The sequence below is a fragment of the Manis pentadactyla genome, chromosome 16, assembly GCF_030020395.1.
Source record: "Manis pentadactyla isolate mManPen7 chromosome 16, mManPen7.hap1, whole genome shotgun sequence".
Taxonomy (NCBI): Eukaryota; Metazoa; Chordata; class Mammalia; order Pholidota; family Manidae; genus Manis; species Manis pentadactyla.
In genome coordinates, this window is record NC_080034.1 from 19,582,387 (window position 1) to 19,606,603 (window position 24,217).

General features: G+C 37.4%; 1 protein-coding gene across 20 annotated transcripts in view; it reads right to left on the reverse strand.

The window, feature by feature from the left end:
- The window catches only part of MLIP (muscular LMNA interacting protein), a 256,856-nt gene that overhangs the window by 24,974 nt on the left and 207,665 nt on the right, over nt 1-24,217 (reverse strand). For 16 of the 20 annotated variants that reach the window (XM_036916355.2, XM_036916348.2, XM_036916354.2 and 13 more), the window contains one exon: nt 18,315-18,521. The exons of 3 other annotated variants lie outside the window; for them this stretch is intronic. In XM_036916355.2, the coding sequence (XP_036772250.2) occupies nt 18,315-18,521 (207 nt within the window). The remainder of the gene's footprint in view (nt 1-18,314; nt 18,522-24,217) is intronic. One more of the 20 variants, XM_036916339.2, reaches the window with a different exon arrangement.

The window sequence follows — 24,217 nt, forward strand, 5'->3', positions numbered from 1 at the left end:
TCCTACCACACATCTCTTTTGAACTAGCAAATCATTAATTTTTTTAATGATTTTATTTAAAGTGTTAGAAAGAAAAATTTCAATGAGTGACAACAAATGAGCCCGGGGACAGATCTATAAGAAAGTGATTGTTCTCAGTTTCCTGGAAGAAATTTCAAAGTCAACTGTTTGTGATTAAGTTAAGCACATTTTAAGAATGATGACCGGCAATTAGATGACGTGACACATGCCTGGTTTCCAATGCCAGCCTGTCATGAAGGCATCTATTGTGTTGAAATGTTCTTTTTGCCCTCTAGTGGAGAACCTAACTAAAGGTGACTGATACTGCACTTTCCCGAACTGTTTCTCTTAAAATACCTGCTCACTGGCATTTGTTTTTTTTTTTTTAATGCTACAAGTCCAATTAATTTACATGTATCCATTTTGAAGAGAACGTTTTTTGTGAACACTTTATACAGATTCATCCGTTTCGAAAACAATTTGGAATAGGCAAACAGTACCCATGTTTTGGTTTCCCGAAAAAAATCTCACGATTTTTTTCTGAGTTTACAAAGCTTTTTCTCCTATTCCACACTCCTCTGTTTCTTCTGCTAATGTCTTCTAGTCTACAGCATCGTAACAGTTACCCGATTCCTGTTACCTCCAAAAGTTGTCAGAAAACTTTTAGAATTGAGAGCCAGCCAGTTTATTGCAGGGATGATAGAAAATAAATTACCTTGGTTTCTTTACACAGGATTTCTAATTACGTAGACAGGACATAAACAGACATTATTTATGAGGAGGTTAAAAGGAGGCTTTTGCCTCCAAAACCCAAGGTGACTTTTTGTCATTAATGTGGCTGCCTCAGTACATTTTTGCCAGAATATTAGATGCACAGTGGCTCTCAGCCACTCACCTTTGGGACTGTGGCTTTCAAAAGAAGGTTGCAGCCTGGGGATAAACATGAAAAGCATGGTGGGTGTCATGACAAACCCTGGTTCTGCTAGTAACTCACATTGGGCCCCCGGTGTGTCATTTTGCATCTGTGGGCTTCACTGTCTTCTTCTGTCGACTGAAGGAAGTTGGATTTGTCAGTGGTTAGTTCCGGTTCTGAAGTGTATGGCACTGTCCTCGGACCACATAGCAGCCTGTATTTCCCAAGTGGTGGTGTTAGCAAAGCTGGTGATGCTATTTCACTCACAGATTAATTAATCAATTTTTTTGGCAGGGAGAATCTCTTAAGAAAAGTCAAGTGCCAGCTTTTAAGCTAGTTTCGTGGAATCTTGTATAAACTATTTACACTTCCTGAGCTTCAACTTCTTCATACATAAAATAAAGGGGATAAAACCTACTTTATGATTGTTTGGAAACTTAAAATAAAGTATTGTCTGTAAATTAAGTGGCACACTGCTTACTTTTGGTAAATATGTATTTCTTCCTTACAAAATTTTGGTAAACCCTCAACTCACTCCCTCCTTTCTTCTTACAAATTCAGGTAACTCACCACCCCCTGGGTTGCAGCAACTGTCTGGCAGTCTTACTTCTTGCTAACTTCAAACTGTAGTTTCTGATTCCAGTTGTTTCTTCAATAATCTGGCCTCCTTTCATTTTCCCAACCTTGCCCTGTCCCTTTTCTTTCCTAGAAGCCTTCCTGGCATGTTCCCTCTAACTGGGATGCTCAGCTGGTCCCCAAACTTAGCTACTTTTCAGACCTCAGTTCAGACACCACTCCCACATTAAGTCTTCCCTGATTCATCAGATTAGATCAGGAGCTCTGTTATAGGTACTCATAATACTTGTCTTCTACTTTGCAGGTATCACAGTTATCATTAAGTAATGATGTTTTGTGTGTGTATTTAACCTATTTTTCCCAAGTAGAGAATAAGTACCTGGTAAGGGCCCTCACATTTCTGTCTACTTGCTTTCCAATGCATGGCCAGCACAGACACAGATTTAACGCCTAAAAGACACTTAATCTTTGTGGAATGAATAAATAATTGTGCTGTGTCAAGTCCCAGGCTCCAGGATTCCTAGACTTCATGTTGGGGGAAAAAAAGATTTGCAGTCTATGCTCCTTTTTATTGGTAGGGAATCAGGCTATTAGTTAGACAAAGTTTTCGTAACCTTGACTGTAATCACTTTGTGCTCATTTTCTGATTTTGAAGCTATGTACAATTATTTCAAAGGGATGTTGCTTTATTCTTGAAATACATTTATAAAAGATTTTTCACCTTTAGATCTAAATATTTACAGCTTACATTAGAAAAGCAAATTTTATTTCAAAGACCCTCAGCCTTTGAAGCAGCAGGTGAAGGTTGAATTACTTGAGATTTTCCTTTCTCCAGATAAATCATAATCTGCTTTAATTTCTGTTGACTGAGCTCTGTGAAAATATCAGAAGAAACCTCAGAAAAGAAATCTCTTTTCAGAGGAGCTACTAAAAAGTTTTAGCCATTTTGGAAATATGCCTGTAATATTAGTATTTTAATTAATTTCCTGGGTTTCTATAGATTCATAGAGTTAATTTTCTGAGTAGCTATGCAACAAAGATATTTCAATAATGGAATCAATATGAACTTTACAAATGGTCTGGATTTGAAAATAATTAGGAGGGAAAAATGGAGAAAAAGAAAGTGAGTGAGAACAGTGAGCATTTATAGGGTGAACTATCCAAAAGGTTGAAAGAAAGGATGCTCACGATCTAGGAAGCAGGCTGGAGCCAGTTTATGGAGGGACCTTTCCCACCAACCCAGCCTGGAAGTAACAGTCTCAGCCCTTTTTTCTGCCTTCCTACCTCACTACCCAGCAGCATCCCACCATGAAACTCATCTGAGGCTCCAAAGTCAGTGTGACAACCCCTAATATTCTAATTCTGTGATGTGAAAATAAAGAATAGGGCTCATCTCCTTCAGAGTTATCTGTCTGTTACAATTGTATTTTTTTTTCCTTCCTGATCCCTAAACTGTGTATTTCTCATTCCTAATACATTTTGCTAGGTCAGTTCCCTCACTATTCTAGTAGATGTTTCACCCTGAGCTTCATATGAGAGCAAATATAGAAGAGACAAATAACGGGTGGAATTGGACAGAAAACGCCCCCATTTAACTCACTTTCTCTCACTTTTCATTGCATACAAGTTATATTTCCTCTTTAATCTACAACCTCAAGAGCAGCTGCTTGGAAAAGAGGCTAATGAAAGCTGACGGGTCAATATTTTATTGACATGTCATAAAGATAAAATACATTTCAAGTGAAATACTTCATCTTTCTTAGCAAAAATGTCATTTGAATATAAAGAATTGGTGAATTTTAAAATCCTTTCTGTGAAAAAGGTGCTTTAATTTCTCAAAAAGTAAATCATAAGAAAGTACATGTTGGCAGTTATGGTATTTTTTCAAAGAGAAATGACTTTTAATAATTGAAGTAGTGCCTGGAAAAAAAATATCTACCTTCTGATTCAATCAGCACATGAACACTGGATATATCAACATTCAGCCCAGTTGTAAATGTTACAAGTACATGGGGACAAATTTGATTAAGATTTCACTCTAACATTTTATAACTTACTCTAATTTTTTAAAAAAATACTGTAACCTAAGCTAATATATATATATATATATATATACATTTACCAGTTGTGTTTCCTTTTATTTACTTATTTACTAGGGGTTTATGAGGGAAAAATATCAATTATAATTAAGCATTTATGACTACATCAGTATACATTTTCTTTGTAAAAATATATAGCTTTTCATGTAAAGAAAATGAATGAAGTTCATTTTCTTGCTGAATCATTAGAGAATCTTAAAGGCAAACCGGAAAAGTTTGCTCTTATAGGGGAAGCATAGAATTTATGATGAAGTAAAATCTCTAAGATCACTGAGTCCAGTGGCAGTCTTGAGTTTAGAGATCTTAAGTGAGTCTCAGGAATGTGCCTTTTTCTAAAGCTTCCCATATAATTCTGACGCAATCAACCCTATTTACATCCTGGAGTTAAGAGTTCTGGAACCAAATCAACATCCTACTATACAGATGAGGAAAAAGAAAGAAATATGTGATACAACAGCATTAACATAAATTATATGCACACAAAATAATAATGCATCCTTTGAAAAAATATATACAAAAAAGGAAAAAGAAAATTTTTTTAGTATAGTTGACAATGGAGAGAAAGAAAAGGGGAGTGAAAAATCAGAATTAAAGGGAATACGTATATGAAAAAATATGAAAACAATTAACAAATGAAATAGGTTGTAATAAAAGGAAAAAGCCATTTTAGGTGAGAATCATGTTCTACTATTTATGCTGATGAATTGTTTTTCCACTTTAGCACCAAAATTACAAATAATAAGTAGTATGTGTAAATGTATAAAACTGAGTATTTAAGTTTTACTTGAATGTATCACTTGATTCTGGTAACAATCCTGATAGTGAATCTATTTTTATTACTATTTTGTAGGTGAGGAAAAATACAAAAGGAACAATTTGACTTACTTTTCCAAATATAGGCATAAAACAATTCCTTTATTCAAAAAAATCCAGCAACTGATGTCTTATTTTAAATAGAGTCTGCATAGTGTAAAGAATATAGTCAATAGTAACATCTTTCCATGTTGACAGATGGTAACCTCACCAGTTGGGGTGAGGATTTAATAATGTGGGTAACTGTTGAATCACTAAGTTGTATACTTGAAACCAATATAATATTCCATATCAACCATACCAACAATAAAAAAATACATCAAAAAATAAAGAAAGACAAAGAGGAGCCAAGATGGCAGCGTGAGTAGAGCAGCGGAAATCTCCTCCCAAAACCACATATATTTTTGAAAATTCAACAAACACAACTATTCCTAAAAGAGGGACCAGAAGATACAGGACAACAGCCAGGCTACATCCACACCTGCGAGAACACAGCGCCTCGTGAAGGGGGTAAGATACAAGCCGAGGCTGAGCAGGACCCGAGCGCCCCTCATCCCAGCTCCAGCGGGAGGAAAGGAGTCAGAGTAGGGAGGGAGAGGGAGCCCAGGACTGCTAAACACCCAGCCCCAGCCATCCGCACTGGGAGCGCAGACACACAGTGTGTAGGGTGCTGGATACAAGGGAAACAGGAGAGTAAAACCTGCGAGTGGGTCCCTGCAGCCGGCGCTACTGAGACAATGAAAAGTGAGTGCTTTTTGAAAGACTTAAAGGGACAGGAACCCAACAGCTGGACGGAAACGTCCCAGGACACTTAGCCCAGCAGCTGGGACTCCCAGGGAACTCCAGGCACCCTAACCCCCTGGGCAGCAGCACAGCTCTGAAGCCCGTCATGGAGATAAAGAGCCTCCCGCCTGTTTCCCCTCTGATGCCGCTTTGCCATAGTAGAGCAGCAGTCTGAGGTAGCAGAGCAGAGCTTCTTTCACAGCGGCTGGGCAAGAATTAGAAACCCTGTCTATGAGCAGCTGCCCAGCACAAGCTGCTAGGGGTCAACATTTTCCCAGGAAAGGAAGGCCACAGCTAGCAAGAAGGGACATTCTCCCAGCCAACACATGTGCCAGCTCCTCACAATTACCTCTATCGCCATGAAGAGGCAGAAGAATTTGATACAGACCAGACTAACCCAGACATCCTCCCATGAGAAGGAATTTGAGGAGATAGAACTAAACAATCTCACTGAAAAAGAATTCAAAAGAATTCAAAATAAAGGTCATAAACATGTGGATGGAGCTGCAGAGAAATATGCAAGAGCTAAGGGCTAATGTCTGGAAGGAGATTACAGAAATGAAACAATCTGTGGAAGGGTTTATAAGCAGAATGGATAAGATGCAAGAGGCCATTGATAGAATAGAAACCAGAGAACAGGAACGCATAGAAGCTGATGCAGAGAGAGATAAAAGGATCTCCAGGAATGAATCAATATTAAGAGAACTGTGTGACCAATCCCAAAGGAACAATATCTGCATTATAGGGGTACCAGAAGAAGAAGAGAGAGAGAAAGGTATAGAAAGTGTATTTGAAAAAATAATTGCTGAAAACTTCCCCAAACTGGGGGAGGAAATAATGAATCAGACCATGGAAGTATACAGAAATCCCAACAGAAGGGACCGAAAGAGGACAACATCAAGATACATAATAATTAAAACGGCAAAGATCAAGGACAAGGACAGAGTTTTAAAGGCAGCTAGAAAGAAAAAGGTCACCTATAAAGGAAAACCCATCAGGCTAACATCAGACTTCTCAACAGAAACCCTACAGGCCAGAAGAGAATGGCATAATATATTTAATGCAATGAAACAGAAGGGCCTTGAACCAAGAATACTGTATCTACCATGATTATCATTTAAATATGAAGGAGGGATTAAACAGTTCCCAGACAAGCAAAAGTTGAGGGAATTTGCCTCCCACAAACCACCTCTACAGGGTATTTTAGAGGGACTGCTCTAGATGGGAGCACTCCCAAGGCTAAACAGATGTCACCAGAGAAAATAAAATCACAGCAAAGTAGCAGACCAACCAAATACTAACTAAAGGCAAAAAATAAAATCAACTACCCACAAAAGCAGTTAAAGGAAACATAAAAAGAGCACAGAATAAAACACCCAACATATAAAGAATGGAGGAGGAGGAATAAGAAGGGAGAGAAATAAAGAATCACCAGACAGTGTTTATAATAGCTCAATAAGCAAGTTAAGTTAGGCAGTAAGATACTAAAAAAGCTAACCTTGAACCTTTGGTAACCACGAATTTAAAGCCTGCAATGGCAATAAGTACATATCTTTCAATAATCACCCTAAATGTAAATGGACTGAATGCACCAATCAAAAGACACAGAGTAATAGAATGGATAAAAAAGCAAGACCCATCTATATGCTGCTTACAAGAGACTCACCTCAAACACAAAGACATGCACAGACTTAAAGTCAAGGGATGGAGAAAGATATTTCATGCAAACAACAGAGAGAAAAAAGCAGGTGTCACAGTACTAGTATCAGACAAAATAGACTTCAAAACAAACAAAGTAACAAGAGATAAAGAAGGACATTACATAATGATAAAGGGCTCAGTCCAACAAGAGGATATAACCATTATAAATATATACACACCCAACACAGGAGCACCAGCATATGTGAAACAAATACTAACAGAACTAAAGGAGGAAATAGAATGTAATGCATTCATTTTAGGAGACTTCAACACACCACTTACTGCAAAGGATAGATCCACCAGACAGAAAATAAGTAAGGACACGGAAGCACTGAACAACACACTAGAACAGACGGACCTAATAGACATCTACAGAACTCTACATCCAAAAGCAACAGGATACACATTCTTCTCAAGTGCACATGGAACATTCTCCAGAATAGACCACATACTAGGCCACAAAAAGAGCCTCAGTAAATTCCAAAAGACTGAAATCCTACCAACCAACTTTTCAGACCACAAAGGCATAAAACTAGAAATAAACTGTACAAAGAAAGCAAAAAGGCTCACAAACACATGGAGGCTTAACAACACGCTCCTAAATAATCAATGGATCAATGACCAAATCAAAATGGAGATCCAGCAATATATGGAAACAAATGACAACAACAACACAAAGCCCCAACTTCTCTGGGACACAGCGAAAGCAGTCTTAAGAGGAAAGTATATAGCAATACAGGCACACTTGAAGAAGGAAGAACAATCCCAAATGAATAGTCTAATGTCACAATCATCGAAATTGGAAAAAGAAGAACAAATGAGGCCTAAGGTCAGCAGACAGAGGGACATAATAAAGATCAGAGAAGAAATAAATAAAATTGAGAAGAATAAAACAATAGAAAAAATCAATGAAACCAAGAGCTGGTTCTTGGAGAAAATAAACAAAATAGATAAGCTTCTAGCCAGAGTTATTAAGAGAAAAAGAGAATCAACACACATCAACAGAATCAGAAACGAGAAAGGAAAAATCACGACGGACCCCAAAGAAATACAAAGAATTATTAGAGAATACTATGAAAACCTATATGCTAACAAGCTGTAAAATCTAGAAGAAATGGACAACTTCTTAGAAAAATACAACCTTCCAAGACTGACCAAGGAAGAAACACAAAATCTAAACAAACCAACTACCAGCAAAGAAATTGAAGCAGTAATCAAAGAACTACCCAGGAGCATAACCCCCAGGCCAGATGGATTTACCTCAGAATTTTATCAGACATACAGAGAAGACATAATACCCATTCTCCTTAAAGTTTTCCAAAAAATAGAAGAGGAGGGAATACTCCCAAACTCAGTCTATGAAGCCAACATCACCCTAATACCAAAACCAGGCAATGACCCCACCAAAAAAGAAAACTACAGACCAATATCCCTGATGAATGTAGATGCAAAAATACTCAACAAAATGTTAGCAAACCGAACTCAAAAATACATCAAGAGGATCATACACCATGACCAAGTGGGATTCATCCCAGGGATGCAAGGATGGTACAACATTCGAAAATCCATCAACATCATCCACCACATCAACAAAAAGAAACACAAAAACCACATGATCATCTCCATAGATGCTGAAAAAGCATTCAACAAAATGCATTCATGATAAAAACTCTCAACAAAATGGGTATAGAGGGCAAGTACCTCAACATAATAAAGTCCATATATGATAAACCCACAGCTAACATCATACTGAACAACGAATAGCTGAAAGCCTCTCCTCTGAGATTGGGAACCAAACAGGGATGCCCACTCTCCCCACTGTTATTCAACATAGTACTGGAGGTCCTAGCCACGGCAATCAGACAAAACAAAGAAATACAACCAATCCAAACTGGTAAAGAAGAAGTTAAGCTGTCACTATTTGCAGATGACATGATACTGTACATAAAAAACTCTGAAGACTCCACTCCAAAACTACTAGAACTGATAACGGAATACAGCAAAGTTGCAGGATACAAAATTAACACACAGAAATCTATGGCTTTCCTATACAGTAACAATGAACTAATAGAAAGAGAAATCAGGAAAACAATTCCATTCACAATTGCATCAAAAAAAAATAAAATACCTAGGAATAAGCCTAACCAAGGAAGTGAAAGACCTATACCCTAAAAACTACAAGACACTCTTAAGAGAAATTAAAGAGGACACTAGCATATGGAAACTCATCCCATGCTCTTGGCTAGGAAGAATTAATATCGTCAAAATGGCAATCCTGCCCAAAGCAATATACAGATTTGATGCAATTCCTATCAAATTACCAACAACATTCTTCAATGAACTGGAACAAATAGTTTCAAAATTCATATGGAAATACCAAAGACCCCAAATAGCCAAAGCAAACCTGAGAAGGAAGAATAAAGCGGGGTGGGATCTTGCTCCCCAACTTCAAGCTCTACTACAAAGTCACAGTAATCAAGACAATTTGGTACTGGCACAAGAACAGAGCCACAGACCAGTGGAACAGAATAGAGAGTCCAGCCATTAACCCAAACATATATGGTCAATTAATATACGATAAAGGAGCCATGGACATACAATAGGGAAATGACAGTCTCTTCAACAGATGTGCTGTCAAAACTGGACAGTTACATGTAAGAGAATGAAACTGGATCATTGTCTAACCCCATACACAAAAGAAAATTTGAAATGGATCAAAGACCTCAATGTAAGTCATGAAACCATAAAACTCTTAGAAAAAAACATAGGCAAAAATCTCTTGGACATAAACATGAGGGACTTCTTCATGAACATATTTCCCCGGGCAAGGGCAACAAAAGCAAAAATGAACAAATGGGACTATATTAAGCTGAAAACTTCTGTACAGCAAAGGACACCATCAATAGAACAAAAAGGTACCCTACAGTATGGGAGAATATATTCATAAATGACAGATCCAATAAAGGGTTGACATCCAAAACGTATAAAGAGTTCATGCACCTCAACAAACAAAAAGCAAATAATCCAATTAAAAAATGGGCAGAGGAGCTGAACAGACAGTTCTCCAAAGAAGAAATTCAGATGGCCAACAGACACATGAAAAGATGCTCCACATCACTAGTCATCAGAGAAATGCAAATTAAAACCACAATGAGATATCCCCTCCCACCAGTAAGGATGGCTACCATCCAAAAGACAAATAACAACACATTTTGGCAAGGTTGTGGAGAAAGGGGAACCCTCCTACACTGCTGGTGGGAATGTAAATTAGTTCAACCATTGTGGAAAGCAGTATGGAGGTTCCTCAAAAAGCTGAAAATAGACATACCATTTGACCCAGGAATTCCACTCCTAGGAATTTACCCTAAGAATGCAGCAGCCCAGTTTGAAAAAGACAGATGTACCCCTATTTTATCACAGCACTATTTACAATAGCCAAGAAATGGAAGCAACCTAAATGTCCATCAGTAGATGAATGTATAAAGAAGATGTGATACATATACACAATGGAATATTATTCAGCCATTAGAAGAAAACAAATCCTACCATTTGAAACAACATGGATGGAGCTAGAAGGTATTATGCTCAGTGAAATAGGCCAGGCAGAGAAAGACAAGTACCAAATGATTTCACTCATCTGTGGAGTATAAGAATAAAGAAAAACTGAAGGAACAGAACAGCAGCAGAATCACAGAACCCAAGAATGGACTAACAGTTACCAAAGGGAAAGGGACTGGGGAGGATGGGTGGGAAGGGAGGGAAAAGGAGGGGGGAGAAAGGGGGCATTATGATTAGCATGTATAATGTGGGGGGTGCACAGGGAGGGCTGTGCAACACAGAGTAGACAAGTAGTGATTTTACAGCATCTTACTACGCTTATGGACAGTGACTGTAATGGGGTGTGGGGGGGTACTTGGTGATGGGGGGAGCCTAGTAAATGTAATGTTTTTCATGTAATTGTAGATTAATGATAACAAAATAAAAATTTTTTAAACATTAAAAAAAGAAAGAAAGAAAGAAAGAAATAGAATCTACCTATGAACTTTTAGTTGCAATTCACTATGGGTAGAATAAGTACAGGTATGCCTCCAAACAAACCCAATGCTTCTGATGAAATCAGACCTAAAAATAATTGAAATCCTATACACTTGACTCTTGAACAACATGGGTTTGAACTGTGCAGATCTGCTTACATATGATTTCTTTTCAGTAACTATACTGGAAAAATTTTTGGAGACCTCTAAAAATTTGAAACATTTTCTTTTCTCTAGCTTACTTTATTTTCAGAATATAATATATAATGTACCAAACAGGTGTTAATCGACCAGTCCACAGTAGGTTATTAGTAGTTAAGTTTTGGGGGAGTCAAAAGTTATACCAGATGTTCAACTATGGGGGAGAGGGTTTGACATGCCTAGCCCCTGCATTACTCAAGGGTCAACTGTAATTTTTTATATTTATTTATTGCCAAATGGTTTGTTATATTGGTAGTCCTATAAAACACATTTTTTTCCAAAAAAAAACCAATTTTTAAAAATAAAATTACTTGAAAAAAATAGAAAAACATATATAGGTATACTTAAAAAAATATATACCCAGGACATGTCAGGATAGAAGATTATCCTACATAGGAATATGTTTTTCTCTTTGATGGGAGACCTTAAGGTTTTGGCCTGACTTCTAGCAATGATGGCAGCAGCCTGCGGGTCTGCAATTGGAAGTAGTCAGGGCTAGGAGAGGTTCTGGGCAGGAAGAATAGAGGCGGGATATGAACAACTAATTCTCTTCTCTGAAGTGAAAGCTATAGTGGAAGGAATTTTTCAAGAGACTCCTCCAGAGAGGAGCACTGAAATACTCAAATTGAAAGAGAACAGGCAGGAAGCAGTCCTTGTATAGAAAAGATACAACAGAATTTAATAGCAGTGGAACCAATGAGACATTATGGAAAGAAACCAGCCATACTTAGCTCCTCCGTGAGAGAGAATCAGAGGAGAAATAGAATGGTAAATGGCCACAAACAAGGCACAAGGATCATGCATTTTTAGAAAACTGAAAGTGAAATAAAATGGCTGCACAGTCACAAACTAAGCCCGCAAATAATATAACTTTTGAAAACTGAAAGAGAACATATCCTGAGAATGGCTGGGAGTTTTTCTCCTGGGGTTTCAAAGCTGTCTTTCTGTCTATAAAGATCCTATTCTTATTTGTAAAACCTCTCAAGCTTTCGCTGCAAATAAAGTCTTCCTGAGTAGGAACTCCCAGCCTTTCTCCTGCCAGCAGATCAGAAAAGCCACTCTGACGGTGAAGGCTTAGCTCTCACCCCAGGCAGCTCTCTTCAGAGGGTGGCCGTGTGTTTTCTTGTTCGTTACTGGTGTGACTTGGCAAAGTAAAGACTCAGGGGAGACAACAGTAGGAGATAACACATGGCTGTGGTTGTGTTCAACAAAATGTAGAAAATGTCGTTGGGATAAGAAAAGAGGAAAAAGTGCATAAAGCTGAGCGCATACAAACTTAAGTTGGAATGTGAAAGCAGGCCAGAAGAACTGGAATTTGGGGGTGACTTCAGAGGCAGCTGTGCCTCAGAGATTAGAAGAGTAGGAGATAAGAAATGAGGCGGAGGATAGAGAAAAGAATAAAGTCATGGAGAGCAATACACTTTCTGCTTATGCACATTATTGCACATTAGTTTTCTCCCCTGAGGGCCCAGGAAGTCCCTGAGAGCCCCGCGGCAATGTGCTAGCAGCGCAGGAAGGACTCCTCTTTCTAAACGAACTGAATTCTCAGCAGGAGAAGGCGGACTCGCCTAGGCTTTGACCTAGACATAAACAGACCTGTTGTATGTGGTACATTATTAGTTTTGATAAGTTTTAAATGCATTGAAAAATGGAGGAAAAATCGGCAAAATAACTCTGAATGAAACACACTTTTAAGATAGTAATAAGCTTATACACCCTGACCCATAATTCCTGTGTTCCTTTTATTGTTTCAATGGCTATATGTAGCCTGTGAAAATTAATAAAGGGAAACCTCACTAAAATGGAGTCCAGGGACCAGCAGAAGACCCTCCCAGGCCTACCATGCCTCCTTAATTGCAGACCCAGCTGGAAGAGAGGAACCTACTTTGTGCTTCTAAGAGCCTTCCCAATGCCCCCCTTTGCTCCATAAAAGAGCGTTCCTCTCCTTTGTTCTCTGCCCTTGTCCATGGTTTCGCCACAGCTTGATCATCCTGCGCTGCAATTCTCTGCTATTCCCAAATAAACCCATTTTTGCTAGTAAAATAACTGGCAGTTTTATTTTTAAGGTCAACAAACTCAATGCATAATATATCTACAATGAAGAAAATTCTCTTGTGTTTTGATAACAAAAGTTTTGATTGACAGGATCCTGAACTTCAAATTTAGATAATAAGATCTGTGAATAAATATAATATAATTCACTGACCTGTCTATGTCATCTTAGGCCTTGACATTTTTAGCACCAGCCTCTGAACTTAAAAATGAGTGTCCCTATTTCTCTGTTCCTGAGGGCTCTTTCTGGGGATTAATACTCCCTTCTTCTAGGTACAGTCTTCAAATAATGACTAGCAGGATTCTCCACCCACCCCACCGCTGATTGCATAACTCTTGAGTTGTTCATTCTGTACTGGCTCCCAGAATTCCCCAGGAAACTCAAGCTCCAGTTGCCAATAGTGGTAATCTGCTTCATTATGCACCTTTTTTTTTTTAACCCCCACCCTAACGCTTTAGGCGTTTTTCTTAGATGTTTTCTCCTCCTGGTTCTGTTCCCCACTCCCTTAACTGGTGTTTCCTGGAGACACCTCCCAAATTAACTACTACTCGTATATGATACCTCTTCTCAGGGAAACCCAAAGACACAGTGGGTTCTTGTTATTTGCAGTAGTTACTTATTATAAAGTCACTGCAAACACGGAATCAGCAAATCTCAACCACTGCTCCAAGATGAAATGCAGGATTAAGTTCCTGTGAGTTTTTTATTTTACTTCCATTAACCAATCATACATGTGTGTTTCTGTTTAAAAGCACCTTATTTAATATATATTATTGATTCATTAACATTGAACTCACAGTCAACAGCACTATCTCTCCTGCCTAAAGGAAGTTTACCTGACGTGCCTATTTTCTCTGAGGCACATCCCAGCCTTCTTGTCCTTAGAACAGTAGACAACACCTCAGCACTGTGCTGACGGAGTCAAATCACCAACAAAATTCAAAACATGTGGTAGTAGGTAGACCATTAACAGAACAGTTGCTTTCAGCACAAGAGCTGAAACCCAAAAGCAGAGTGTCCCCTTGTTCCCTAGGCTGGGAACACGTGCACAGGCCAATAAAGTTTTCACTGTTCTTCACATGTCCACAAATGATCCCAAAAGTACAGGAAATATTGATTTGGGGGTTTTGCAGAAATTTCAGTTAGTAGGCAAATAAATACACAAATAACGGACTTCTTTGGAGTTCCCTACTGCAAAGGGGGCAGGAAGAGAAAAGTAGAGCAAGATCTGTTGAGTATCTAAGCTGATAGTTCTGAGATAGCCTCACAGAATTTACCTGCTCCCAGAATGTAGGGAATAACATATACCCATGCATGTCCTGCTATGGGGGCTAAGAGGCAGCTAAGCTAGAGCCAATGAGGGCATGCTGGGCAGGTGAAGAAGGAGGGTGCAGCCAGGGCTAAGGACACCCCTGTGGATGCCAGAGTCCACATATAGCAAAGGGAGAGCAGCTATCTCTTGCCTCCCCACCTCTACCCCACCTTTGCTCTGATGCTGAGGTACCCCATAAGCTCACCAGAAATTTGATGTATCTCATACAAAATGGAGATCTTTAGTAAACTGAAATTTTACTGAATATACAGATGAATTGATAAATTGGCTCAGATTTCATTTCTGTTTAAAATAGAAAGAATCCTAAATATTCAAACTAGTAAATAAGTTGGGAAATTTTAGAATTTGTTCATCATTAACATTTATTTATTGCTATATTCCTGTCATGTGAAAAATATATTAAGCATGTCATGCCCTAGATGGACCCAAAGCCAATCACCACAAATAAATGCAATATAACCTGTAAGATGTATGAGATAGATACCCTGGCACAGGCAGTCACAGAAATTGAAAGAAAAATGTCACGCTGAATGTGGATGCCTGAGGAAACTTCAGAGAGGTGGGTGGGGGATAACCTGATTAGGTGAAAAAGTATGAGAATATGAGAAGAGTTTGCATAAGTAAGGTGAAAATCAGACAGGTATTTGATATGGGGAAAATGTGTGAGCAAGCTGAACAGTAAGAAATTCCCAAGGCATGCCTGGCAGAAAATAAGTAGATTGGTTTAAGTAAAGTAGAATTGGACAGCATAACAAGAGAAGAATCCATTCAACTTGGTGAATGACCATCCACATAAAGCTGGATCTCAGAGGAGAGGAGAATCTGAAATGTGGATTTGTGAATTATCAGTACAAAGATAATCACTGAAGCCTGTGAGTGGGTGAATATCTGAGTGAAGCAATTAGAGAGAAGAGGTAGAGGAGGAAGTGTACACAAAGGTAACAAAGAAGGAGCAGTGGAGAGTTGAAATGCACATATTATCCCAAGAACAGAGTCAAGAGAAAGATTCAAGATGAATGATCAGCCATGTCAATCGCTACAAGGGATAAAACAGAGGACTGAGGAAGTTCCACCGTGTTTGCTGACAAGCAGTTTACCCTTGAGAGAGCAATTTCAAGAGAGTGGTTGAATGAAAACAGAATGCATCTAAGAATGGGTTAAAGACTGAGTTTATAGAAGGAGAATGGAAATAATGCCTTTGATCACTTGAGAGAAAGCAAGTTTGGAAATTACTAGGTTTGCAAAATCACCAAGGAAGGTTTTTGTTTGGGGGGTTCAAAGAGGAGGAGCCCAGTGGAAAAAGATCAAATGAAAATTTAGGAGAACAATGGGAATGACACTCCAGGAAGGTTTGTTAATAATAAGAGTTGACACTCTTAAATGGTTCTTGTTACGTTACTTAGTAGTACCTAGAACATATTAGTACATCTTAATCTCATAGGTGGCAACTATTATCATGCTCATTTTACAGATGAGCAATGGGAGGTGTGCAGAGACTTTTTCTACCCAATATCACCATCTGGAAGGAGTGAAGTCAAAAATGAACTAAGACAGACTGCCTAGAAAATTATGCTCTTATCCACTGGGCTTTATTACTTTCAAGGATTAAAAAAGCAAATTAAGAGTAATGACTCCCTTCATGAGACTAGGGCAAAAGGAAGGTATACTGGTTTGTTTCAAGATGAGGAGCAAAGTACCTGAGCACCACCATATACATGACATGACATCATATGGCAGAACTCTACCTTGGAAGTAAGAGAAGAGGGTAGGGATTAGGGTAGGATTTAGGAAATATTGGGCCTACCGAGGATTTAGAAAAGAGGAGTACATAATAGATTTAGTGGGAGAATAAAACCTTTTAAACACCTGCTATAACCCCATTTGATGACAGACCATCAAAGATAGTTAAGTCAAGTTCAGTGTGACTCTCCAGGGGGAAGTGTAGAAAGATGTAGTCTTGGAGATGATCCTAACAGGTGAAGCTATAAAATCAGGCCTGAGAATGACATTGCATATTGGGAAGAAGTTAGTTTAGGTACTGGATTATGTTTTACAATTCCAGGCAAGAAACTATGTCAAGTAAAAAAGTCAAGTCTTGATAACTAAATATGCTATTGGCCTAATATTTACAAAATAACTTTGTAAACATAGATATCAAATTGGGTAATCCATATATTTCAATAGGAGTAATTGAAGTAAAAGATTAAGCAATTGAATTTTCCATTAAGAAATACTAAGTATATTATTTATTATTATTATTTCAGATGTGAATATTTCTTAATTATCAGTAAATCCCAGACTCTGAAAAACAAAAATCTATTGTGAAGACTGTACAGACTGAAAATAGTTGACAAACTTCAAATAACTTTCATGTTTTTCTTTACATCCTGACCAAACACAGGTTAAAATATGGATGACATACTGATTCTATCCTTGCTGAATGGTTCAGAAAACCACCAAAACATCAACAGAATGAGCTATTTAATGCAACTGATATCTGTAAAATACAATTATAACCCTATCATAGGTGACTTATAAGAACAGGGTTATGTTATTATCAGAATTTTCAATTCTATTTGATAGCTAAATGGATTTCATAGATATTGACAGACTTTACATTGGGGAGAATTTTAAATCATTTAAAAATATACTTTCAAAACTTCTTTTTTTCTAGACCAAGAATAAGAAACAAAGGTCACAAAAATGTCATCCTGAACTTTGCCCAAAAACATCTGGTTTGCATAAAGTGGATATTTTACAATTTAATTCAGGGTTGATCAGTCATGATAGAATCTTTTAAATAAAAAAAGCAATTGTTTTCATATAATACTGTTCACTTTTTAGATGATACTGGTCTTCAGACTGAATTTATGAGTGTTTTTTTCAAACAAACATTTCAGGGTTCAAGGAATATTATGTGGCCTTGATTGATAGCCAATTGATTTGACTGAATGACTTGATTTATTGACTTCCAATTGCATCTCGTTAGACAGAGATAATTTGAAAAATAAATGACTTCAAGAAGACTTCGAATTTTATGGGAAGATTTAATTGCAGATTGAGTTTAACTAGTCAATTCTTTTAGGAAATTTTCAGTCTGAGAGTCTGTACTAACCAGGATGTACTTATGATAATGCCCAGAAGAGCAAAGGGCATAAGCCTCATGTAGTATTGACTTCTTCCTTCTAACAGAACATTTATGGCTGCATTCCAAAGCCAACTATAAATATATTTTCACTTAAAAATTATGTTTGTGTGTATATATATATATATATATTTAGATACTGAACACCTCAGGATATTTTACACATCCCATTACTACACATTATGATGCAGATAGACACATTTTAAAATAAAATGTTAATATTATTTTACAGATAATTCAGAAATTCTAAGTATTCCTTTGCCCATTGACTGTAATGAGTTCCTCCTCATTAAGGCACTGTAATTCAAAGAAGCTTTTTAAAAACATTGAACTAACACTAGAAGATAAATTAATAATGGCATCTAATAAAGTTTGAGAAAATTCCTTGCAATTTCCACCTCAGGGTTAGAACAAAAAACAATGAAGAATGCAAATCAGGAAATGACTTTGACAGCAACAATAAATGTAAATTAATTCTCAAGGTTAATCATTATCTTTTTGTAAGGTCATTTGCTCTAACACAACTATTTAATATTCTTAATATACTTAAATACTAAATATTTTAATATTCTTAATACATGCTCCCTCTAGATTTCACTTTTAACTGAGCATAAAGAAGGTTCGGAGCACAGAACGCTTCGCAGTTCAGCAGGGAATGCTCACCTTGTTAAACGCGTTGTGACTGAACAGGGTATGGGAGTTCTCCTGCTCGTCACTCAGTGAGAGGGAGCTCACGTGACTGAAAGGTCCTGGGGTTAGACAGTCAGCATGGGAGAGGGTCTGTGGATGCAGTGGGGACTTAGCAGGAGGATAGAGTCTAGTCTGATATAAAGGGTGGAGAGAAACAGGCTTGTGAGGAACTGTCACTTCCTGGGAAGAAGAAAGGTATAAAGAGCAAGTTAGTGGACAAAAGTCAAGCTCCCTTGGAAGTAAGTCTAAGTATTATAGATGTGTCAGAATCTCTTGCTCATCGGAAGAAAACCTCTCCTCAGGCTCAGGTCTCTCACAAGACACCCGATTTCATCGTGTATTGTTGGTCTCTTTCAATAATTCCTGTCTCCCACCTCCAGCCTCCTCTGCAGGACAAAAACAAGTGCCCTCAGTGTCCCTTGAAGGGTGCCAACTTTGTTATTTTTTAACAAATCGAAGGGAGAAACGTTTAAGGAAGGAGACAGAGCCTCCCAAAGGGAATACGATGGGATAGGAAAAGTCTTCACTGAAGAGAGAGGTCACAGTGGAAATTAATTTAAGGGAGCTTGTTTGGTCTGGAAGAAATGGGGAAGGAAGGGAAGGGCATATCAACATATGAGCAGCAGGGCGAAAGCATGGGTGTAGTTCCTGGTGCAGTAAGCTGGGGAGCTGGGCTGCGTCCAGCTAAGGATCCAGGAGGGGTGATTCTGGAAAGAGTGAATGAGGTGTCCCACCCTAGGCAGTGTATTACTCCAGAGGGAAACTGGAGATGGAGCAAACAGATGAGTTCATCTGTAAAGAGGAGGGAAAGAGGCCTTCCCTAGAGAGGGTCTTGATCTGGAAAGGGGATGATATGTGCAAGCCTTTGAGGAAATACTAGATGAGGCCACGAATTACGTCAATGGAACAAGGAAACCAAAAGAGTGGGACTCTTCAGCCTACAAAACGTTGCCAAACAGGCCTACATGTACATATACCTATGAATGCACAGGGCTACTTGTTTGCAGATATCATAAGCACCTCTCATATTTTTGAAATTTTTCATGCAAAGAAATACACCGACAGTGATATATCCTGCGGTAAAACCCCTTAGGACATGAACCTTATAGAATGAACTCTGCTTTATTCACCTTTGAGACCTCAGAATTGAGCACAATGCCTAATATTATAGAGGCTTAATGTATCCATGATTAAATTTTCAAAGGAATATGATATTTTCTGAGTTCAATAATATATTCTATTATTGCCCTTCTCCATAAGTAATGAATATCTTTGACTTGGTGTGAAATAGAAATTTAGTATAAAATAATATGCATTGCTCAAAATTGCATCCATCTAATAGGTAAATTCAACTTTTAAACTGTGAAATTAATATTTTTTTCATGTAAGCTTAATTCATCTTGTCAAAACAATGTATTTTTAAGCCACTGGTTTCCTAAAATTTATACTGTGTGTTTTCTCTATTAGTATTTTCTTTTTAATGCAATAAAGTCAAAAGCTACTTTAAAAAATCTGGCAAATTTTAAGGAGGTTAGAAAATTATAATTGTAGGGTTTTTTCAGTTTGAAGAAATGAGTTTTATCCCTCTGTACCTTCAAAGAATGATTAAATGCATTAGTATTAGTTTATTGTTTGAGCTACAAGTGTTTATTTTATACATCAAGTAAATACAAATAATTTCACACATCCACAACACAACATTCACCATTATAAAAAAGAGCATCTTATATATAATATTCTAAATCATATTCATTTGTTATTTTTTTACTTGACAACAGTTTTGGAATATTCTGGCAGTACATGAAAGCTTTGGATTTCCTACCATGACACTGATTATCTCACTGATTGTAAGTGTCATTCAGTTGAATCTCTTGGAAGCTCTAAATATATCACCTAAAATATACAATCACCTAACATAGTGATAAATTTACTTCCTCTTTGCCAGTTTTTATAATGTTCATTCCTTTCTTTTGTCTAATTCCATCGGTTAATACCTCTAACATTATTAAATAATAGTCATATTAATATGCAACTTTAATGGACTGCTTGTAGTATTTGCTCACTAAAGATGGTTTTTGGTTGAAATACATTCTAATTTTGTTTTATTTCTCAACCAAGTATTTCATTAGTTTATCAATTAATTACATTTCTTCGTGTGAAACATGATTCCTATTCAAACTGAGTAGCAAGCACAAGACCAGCTGTGTTAGGAAAAGGCAGCATTGTTATTGACAGTTAAACACACGTAAGTAAAGGAGAGATGAAGAGAGCCTTTGGTTCATATTCTGGCTTCAGCTCTCCGCGGAGGGCTCAAGAACCCACTGTGAGGATCGCAGGAAGCGAGACTGTATTGATCCCTGGGAAGCGCAGGATTCCCAACGTGAGGAAATCTGGCAGAGTTAAGGGCTACCTAATCAGAAGGAAAAATATTTGCAGAAGTTGTGCTGCTCTATGTTTCTGAGCTCGCTGAGGCCAACCCGGTCTCTCAGGAGAGGATCAAACCTGAACACAGAGTCAGATGGTGTCAGCGACTCTAGGCAGCTGTGCAGGAAGCCACAAGCAGAATTTTATCATCACTTGGACAGGAGAGAGCTGAGAAGCTTGGCCAACATGAGCACGGTCTGGTTGACAATACAGTGCAAAGGTGAAAGGATTCGCAGTGGTGGCACCTCAACACGTGTGTCACTGGGGATCCCTTTTCTGGTCTGTGCTAGCTGTCTTCCACACTTTGTACAAATTATCCTGTGATTCTCTTTACCACCATCCTGGGAATATTCTTTGTCTATCTCTGTGTTCAGTCTCCTGTTTCCAGTATCCCATGTCTTTTTCTTGGTTTCCTCTCATATTTACTAGGCCCTAAAGGAGCTTCCTGGGGAAAATGGAGTATTGACAGCAAATTTTTGATGCTTCGCATGTTGAAAACATTGTTCTGCCCTTATATTTCATTTTTTGGATGTAGAATCTTAAGTTGCAAAATAATTTCCTTAAGAATTTTGAAAGTATTGTTACCCTGCAATAGTGTTACTACACTGTTACTGTTTTATATGTAATTTTCAAAAACATATTTTATAGTTATGACTTCTACAGCTTTTCTGCTCTCCAGTTATCTTTTGTCAACTCTTACAAATTCATTTCTCTTGCTTTTCTTCTTCACAGTATATTTTATTGTTCTTAAATTTTCCAAATTGGATATTTGATTTTTTTTTTCTTATTTACTCACTAAGTGTATTTAGAGTTATAAATTTTATTCCAAGGACTATTTTAATGTACCTAATAGAGTTCTAATAAGTTCTAATAGACAATAATTTTCATTACCTTCTTTTTCTAGTTAGAGATATTTTGAACTTCCAATTTAATCAAAGCTTTATTTAAAAGCAAATTTTTCAATATACAGATGACAGGCACTTTTTATGTATTTTAAATTTGTTAATAATTTATAAAATTTTGAGATCAGAGACATTTGTGTGTATTATTTATCTTGGCAGTTAGTGAATTTATCTTTTTGGCCTAATATATGGTTGGTTTTTGTGAGAATTCTATAGATATTAAAAAGAATAGTTTTTGTTTTATTTTATTTTGAAGGTTTCAAAATCTAACTACATATATATAAGTTCAATTTACTTTAGATGATTTATCTTTACCTATTTTTCCACATAATCTATCATGAGCTGAAAAATGAGTTTAAGTATTTTACCACTAATACATTTTCACATCACATCCTGTCTCTTACTTTTGTCTTATTAGTGTTGATATTATACTCTCTGATGGTTAGATACTCTTAAAAATTGAATTTTCCCTGCACAGTTTGTCCTTTAACATATAAGGTCTTATTTGTCTTGCTTAAGAAAATTTTGGACTGAATTCCACCTACCCATTGTAAAGGTTGTAACTACTCCTTTCTTTTTGTTTGTAGTGCCTAGAATACTTTGTTTTTTTCAAGTGTTCACAGTCACTTTGTTTTACAATATCAGGTTGATTTCGTTTGCTGTCCAAACCAGGAAGCTTTCCTTCCCCCTTAAAAAAAAATTTTTTTTTCTTATCTCCAAGTAAATGAATCTTTCCCAGACCAGATGTTTTTGCAAGAGGTTCATATACAGAAGGAACCACTACATGGGACTGTCTTTGTGCTCCAGTTATACAGGCTTTGGGGCAACAGTTAGTTTCGAGTTTATTATTACTCAAATAGTGAAGACTGTCAGCCGTACAGTACTTTACATAACTTGTCTGTGTCCAGACAGCTACAAAAACAAAGAGCCTCCCACAAATATGATTTGCTGTGTGACTCAGTGTATAGTCTCAGCTCTTCTGCTTCTCGGAACAAAACCAGGTCAGGGGATCTTCAGTTGCAAACATATGCCCCGTGCAAAGACAAGGGATCTGGGGTTTGCTTATTAAGGTGTATCACACACATTCAAGAGGTGTGTCCGCTGGCTCTGCATGCTGCAGTCACTGAACCCGTGCTCCCTTTCCTCCCCAGAGCACATTTCCTCATTCTCTCCACTGGGCTTCCTGTCCTGCAGGGGTCACCTGGTGGTGTGCTTGTGCTTGAGAAGAGTTTGTGCTTCTGTTTTTCCTCCTTTTTGCTTTGGATGACATCAGGATGATAAAATGTAATTCACTGCCGACTTTATATTTGTTATATTCAAACCAGGAACCTCATTTGCATTTTTGAAAAACAAATATTCATAACACATCTTGAAGTCTGTCACTTTTTAAAACATGTTGCTTTTCCATGAGATAACTTGAGAACTTCTGAATGATCCAGAAGATCTTCTTTTTCCTTTTCCATCTCATTATTGTAAATATATATATGTACATGCATATTATATATATATAAAATAAGGATATGTATATATACACACACACATATTTTCCTATTCATATATATAGGAATTTTTATTATATATATAATTACAGATAAATGTAATATATATTTCTGTATGGAGTGCGTGTGTATATCTACATCATCTTTATCATCATACTTATCTATGCATGTTGATATAACTACAGCCTCACACCACAACCCTTTTTTATACATATACTCCATTGCTGATTATGCCTCCACCCAGTTTTTGCATAGAGCAGTTATTTTTTTAAATTTTTTATTAAGGTATGATTGATATACACTCTTATGAAGGTTTCACATGAAAAAACAATGTGGTTACTACATTTACCCATATCATCAAGTGCCCACACATACCCCAATGCAGTCACTGTCCATCAGTGCAGCAAGTTGCCAGAGATCCACTCTGTCCCTTCTCTGTGCTACACTGTTTTCCCCGTGATCCCCACACCATGTGTACTAAACATAATACCCCTCAGTCCCCTTCTCCCTCCCTCCCCACCCGTCCTCCCCCACCCCTCCCCTTTGGTAACCACTAGTCCCTTCTGGGAGTCCCTGAGTCTGCTGCCATTTTAGAACAGTGATTTTTATTAAAGAAGGCACTTACTTCAGAGATGAAATTTCTCTGATTTACTTTTCCTTTAAGCCCCCAAAATGTAACTTTTCATGTAGTTCATATTTAGACTACAAATGCTATAACCTGAGAGTATATTTAAATCCATACTTCAACCCAATTGGATAATCAAAGTCTAATATAGTATAATTTCTCATTACTCACTGTTTCAAATCTTCAGAGGTGTTTTCTATGCATTTTCTAATGGTATTCAATATAAAGGAAAGAATTTCTGTTCATTTTGTTTTCTATGTATTACATTACAATGTTTAGTGCAGCAGGAAGAATAAGCATATCCTCAATTAACCTGAGTTTTTAATTTGTCCTTTAAGAAGATTCATCAAAAAAGACTTTCCTCGAAACACACAGCAGGGTGGAGCCAACATGGCGGTGTGAGTAGGACAGTGGGACTCTCCTCTC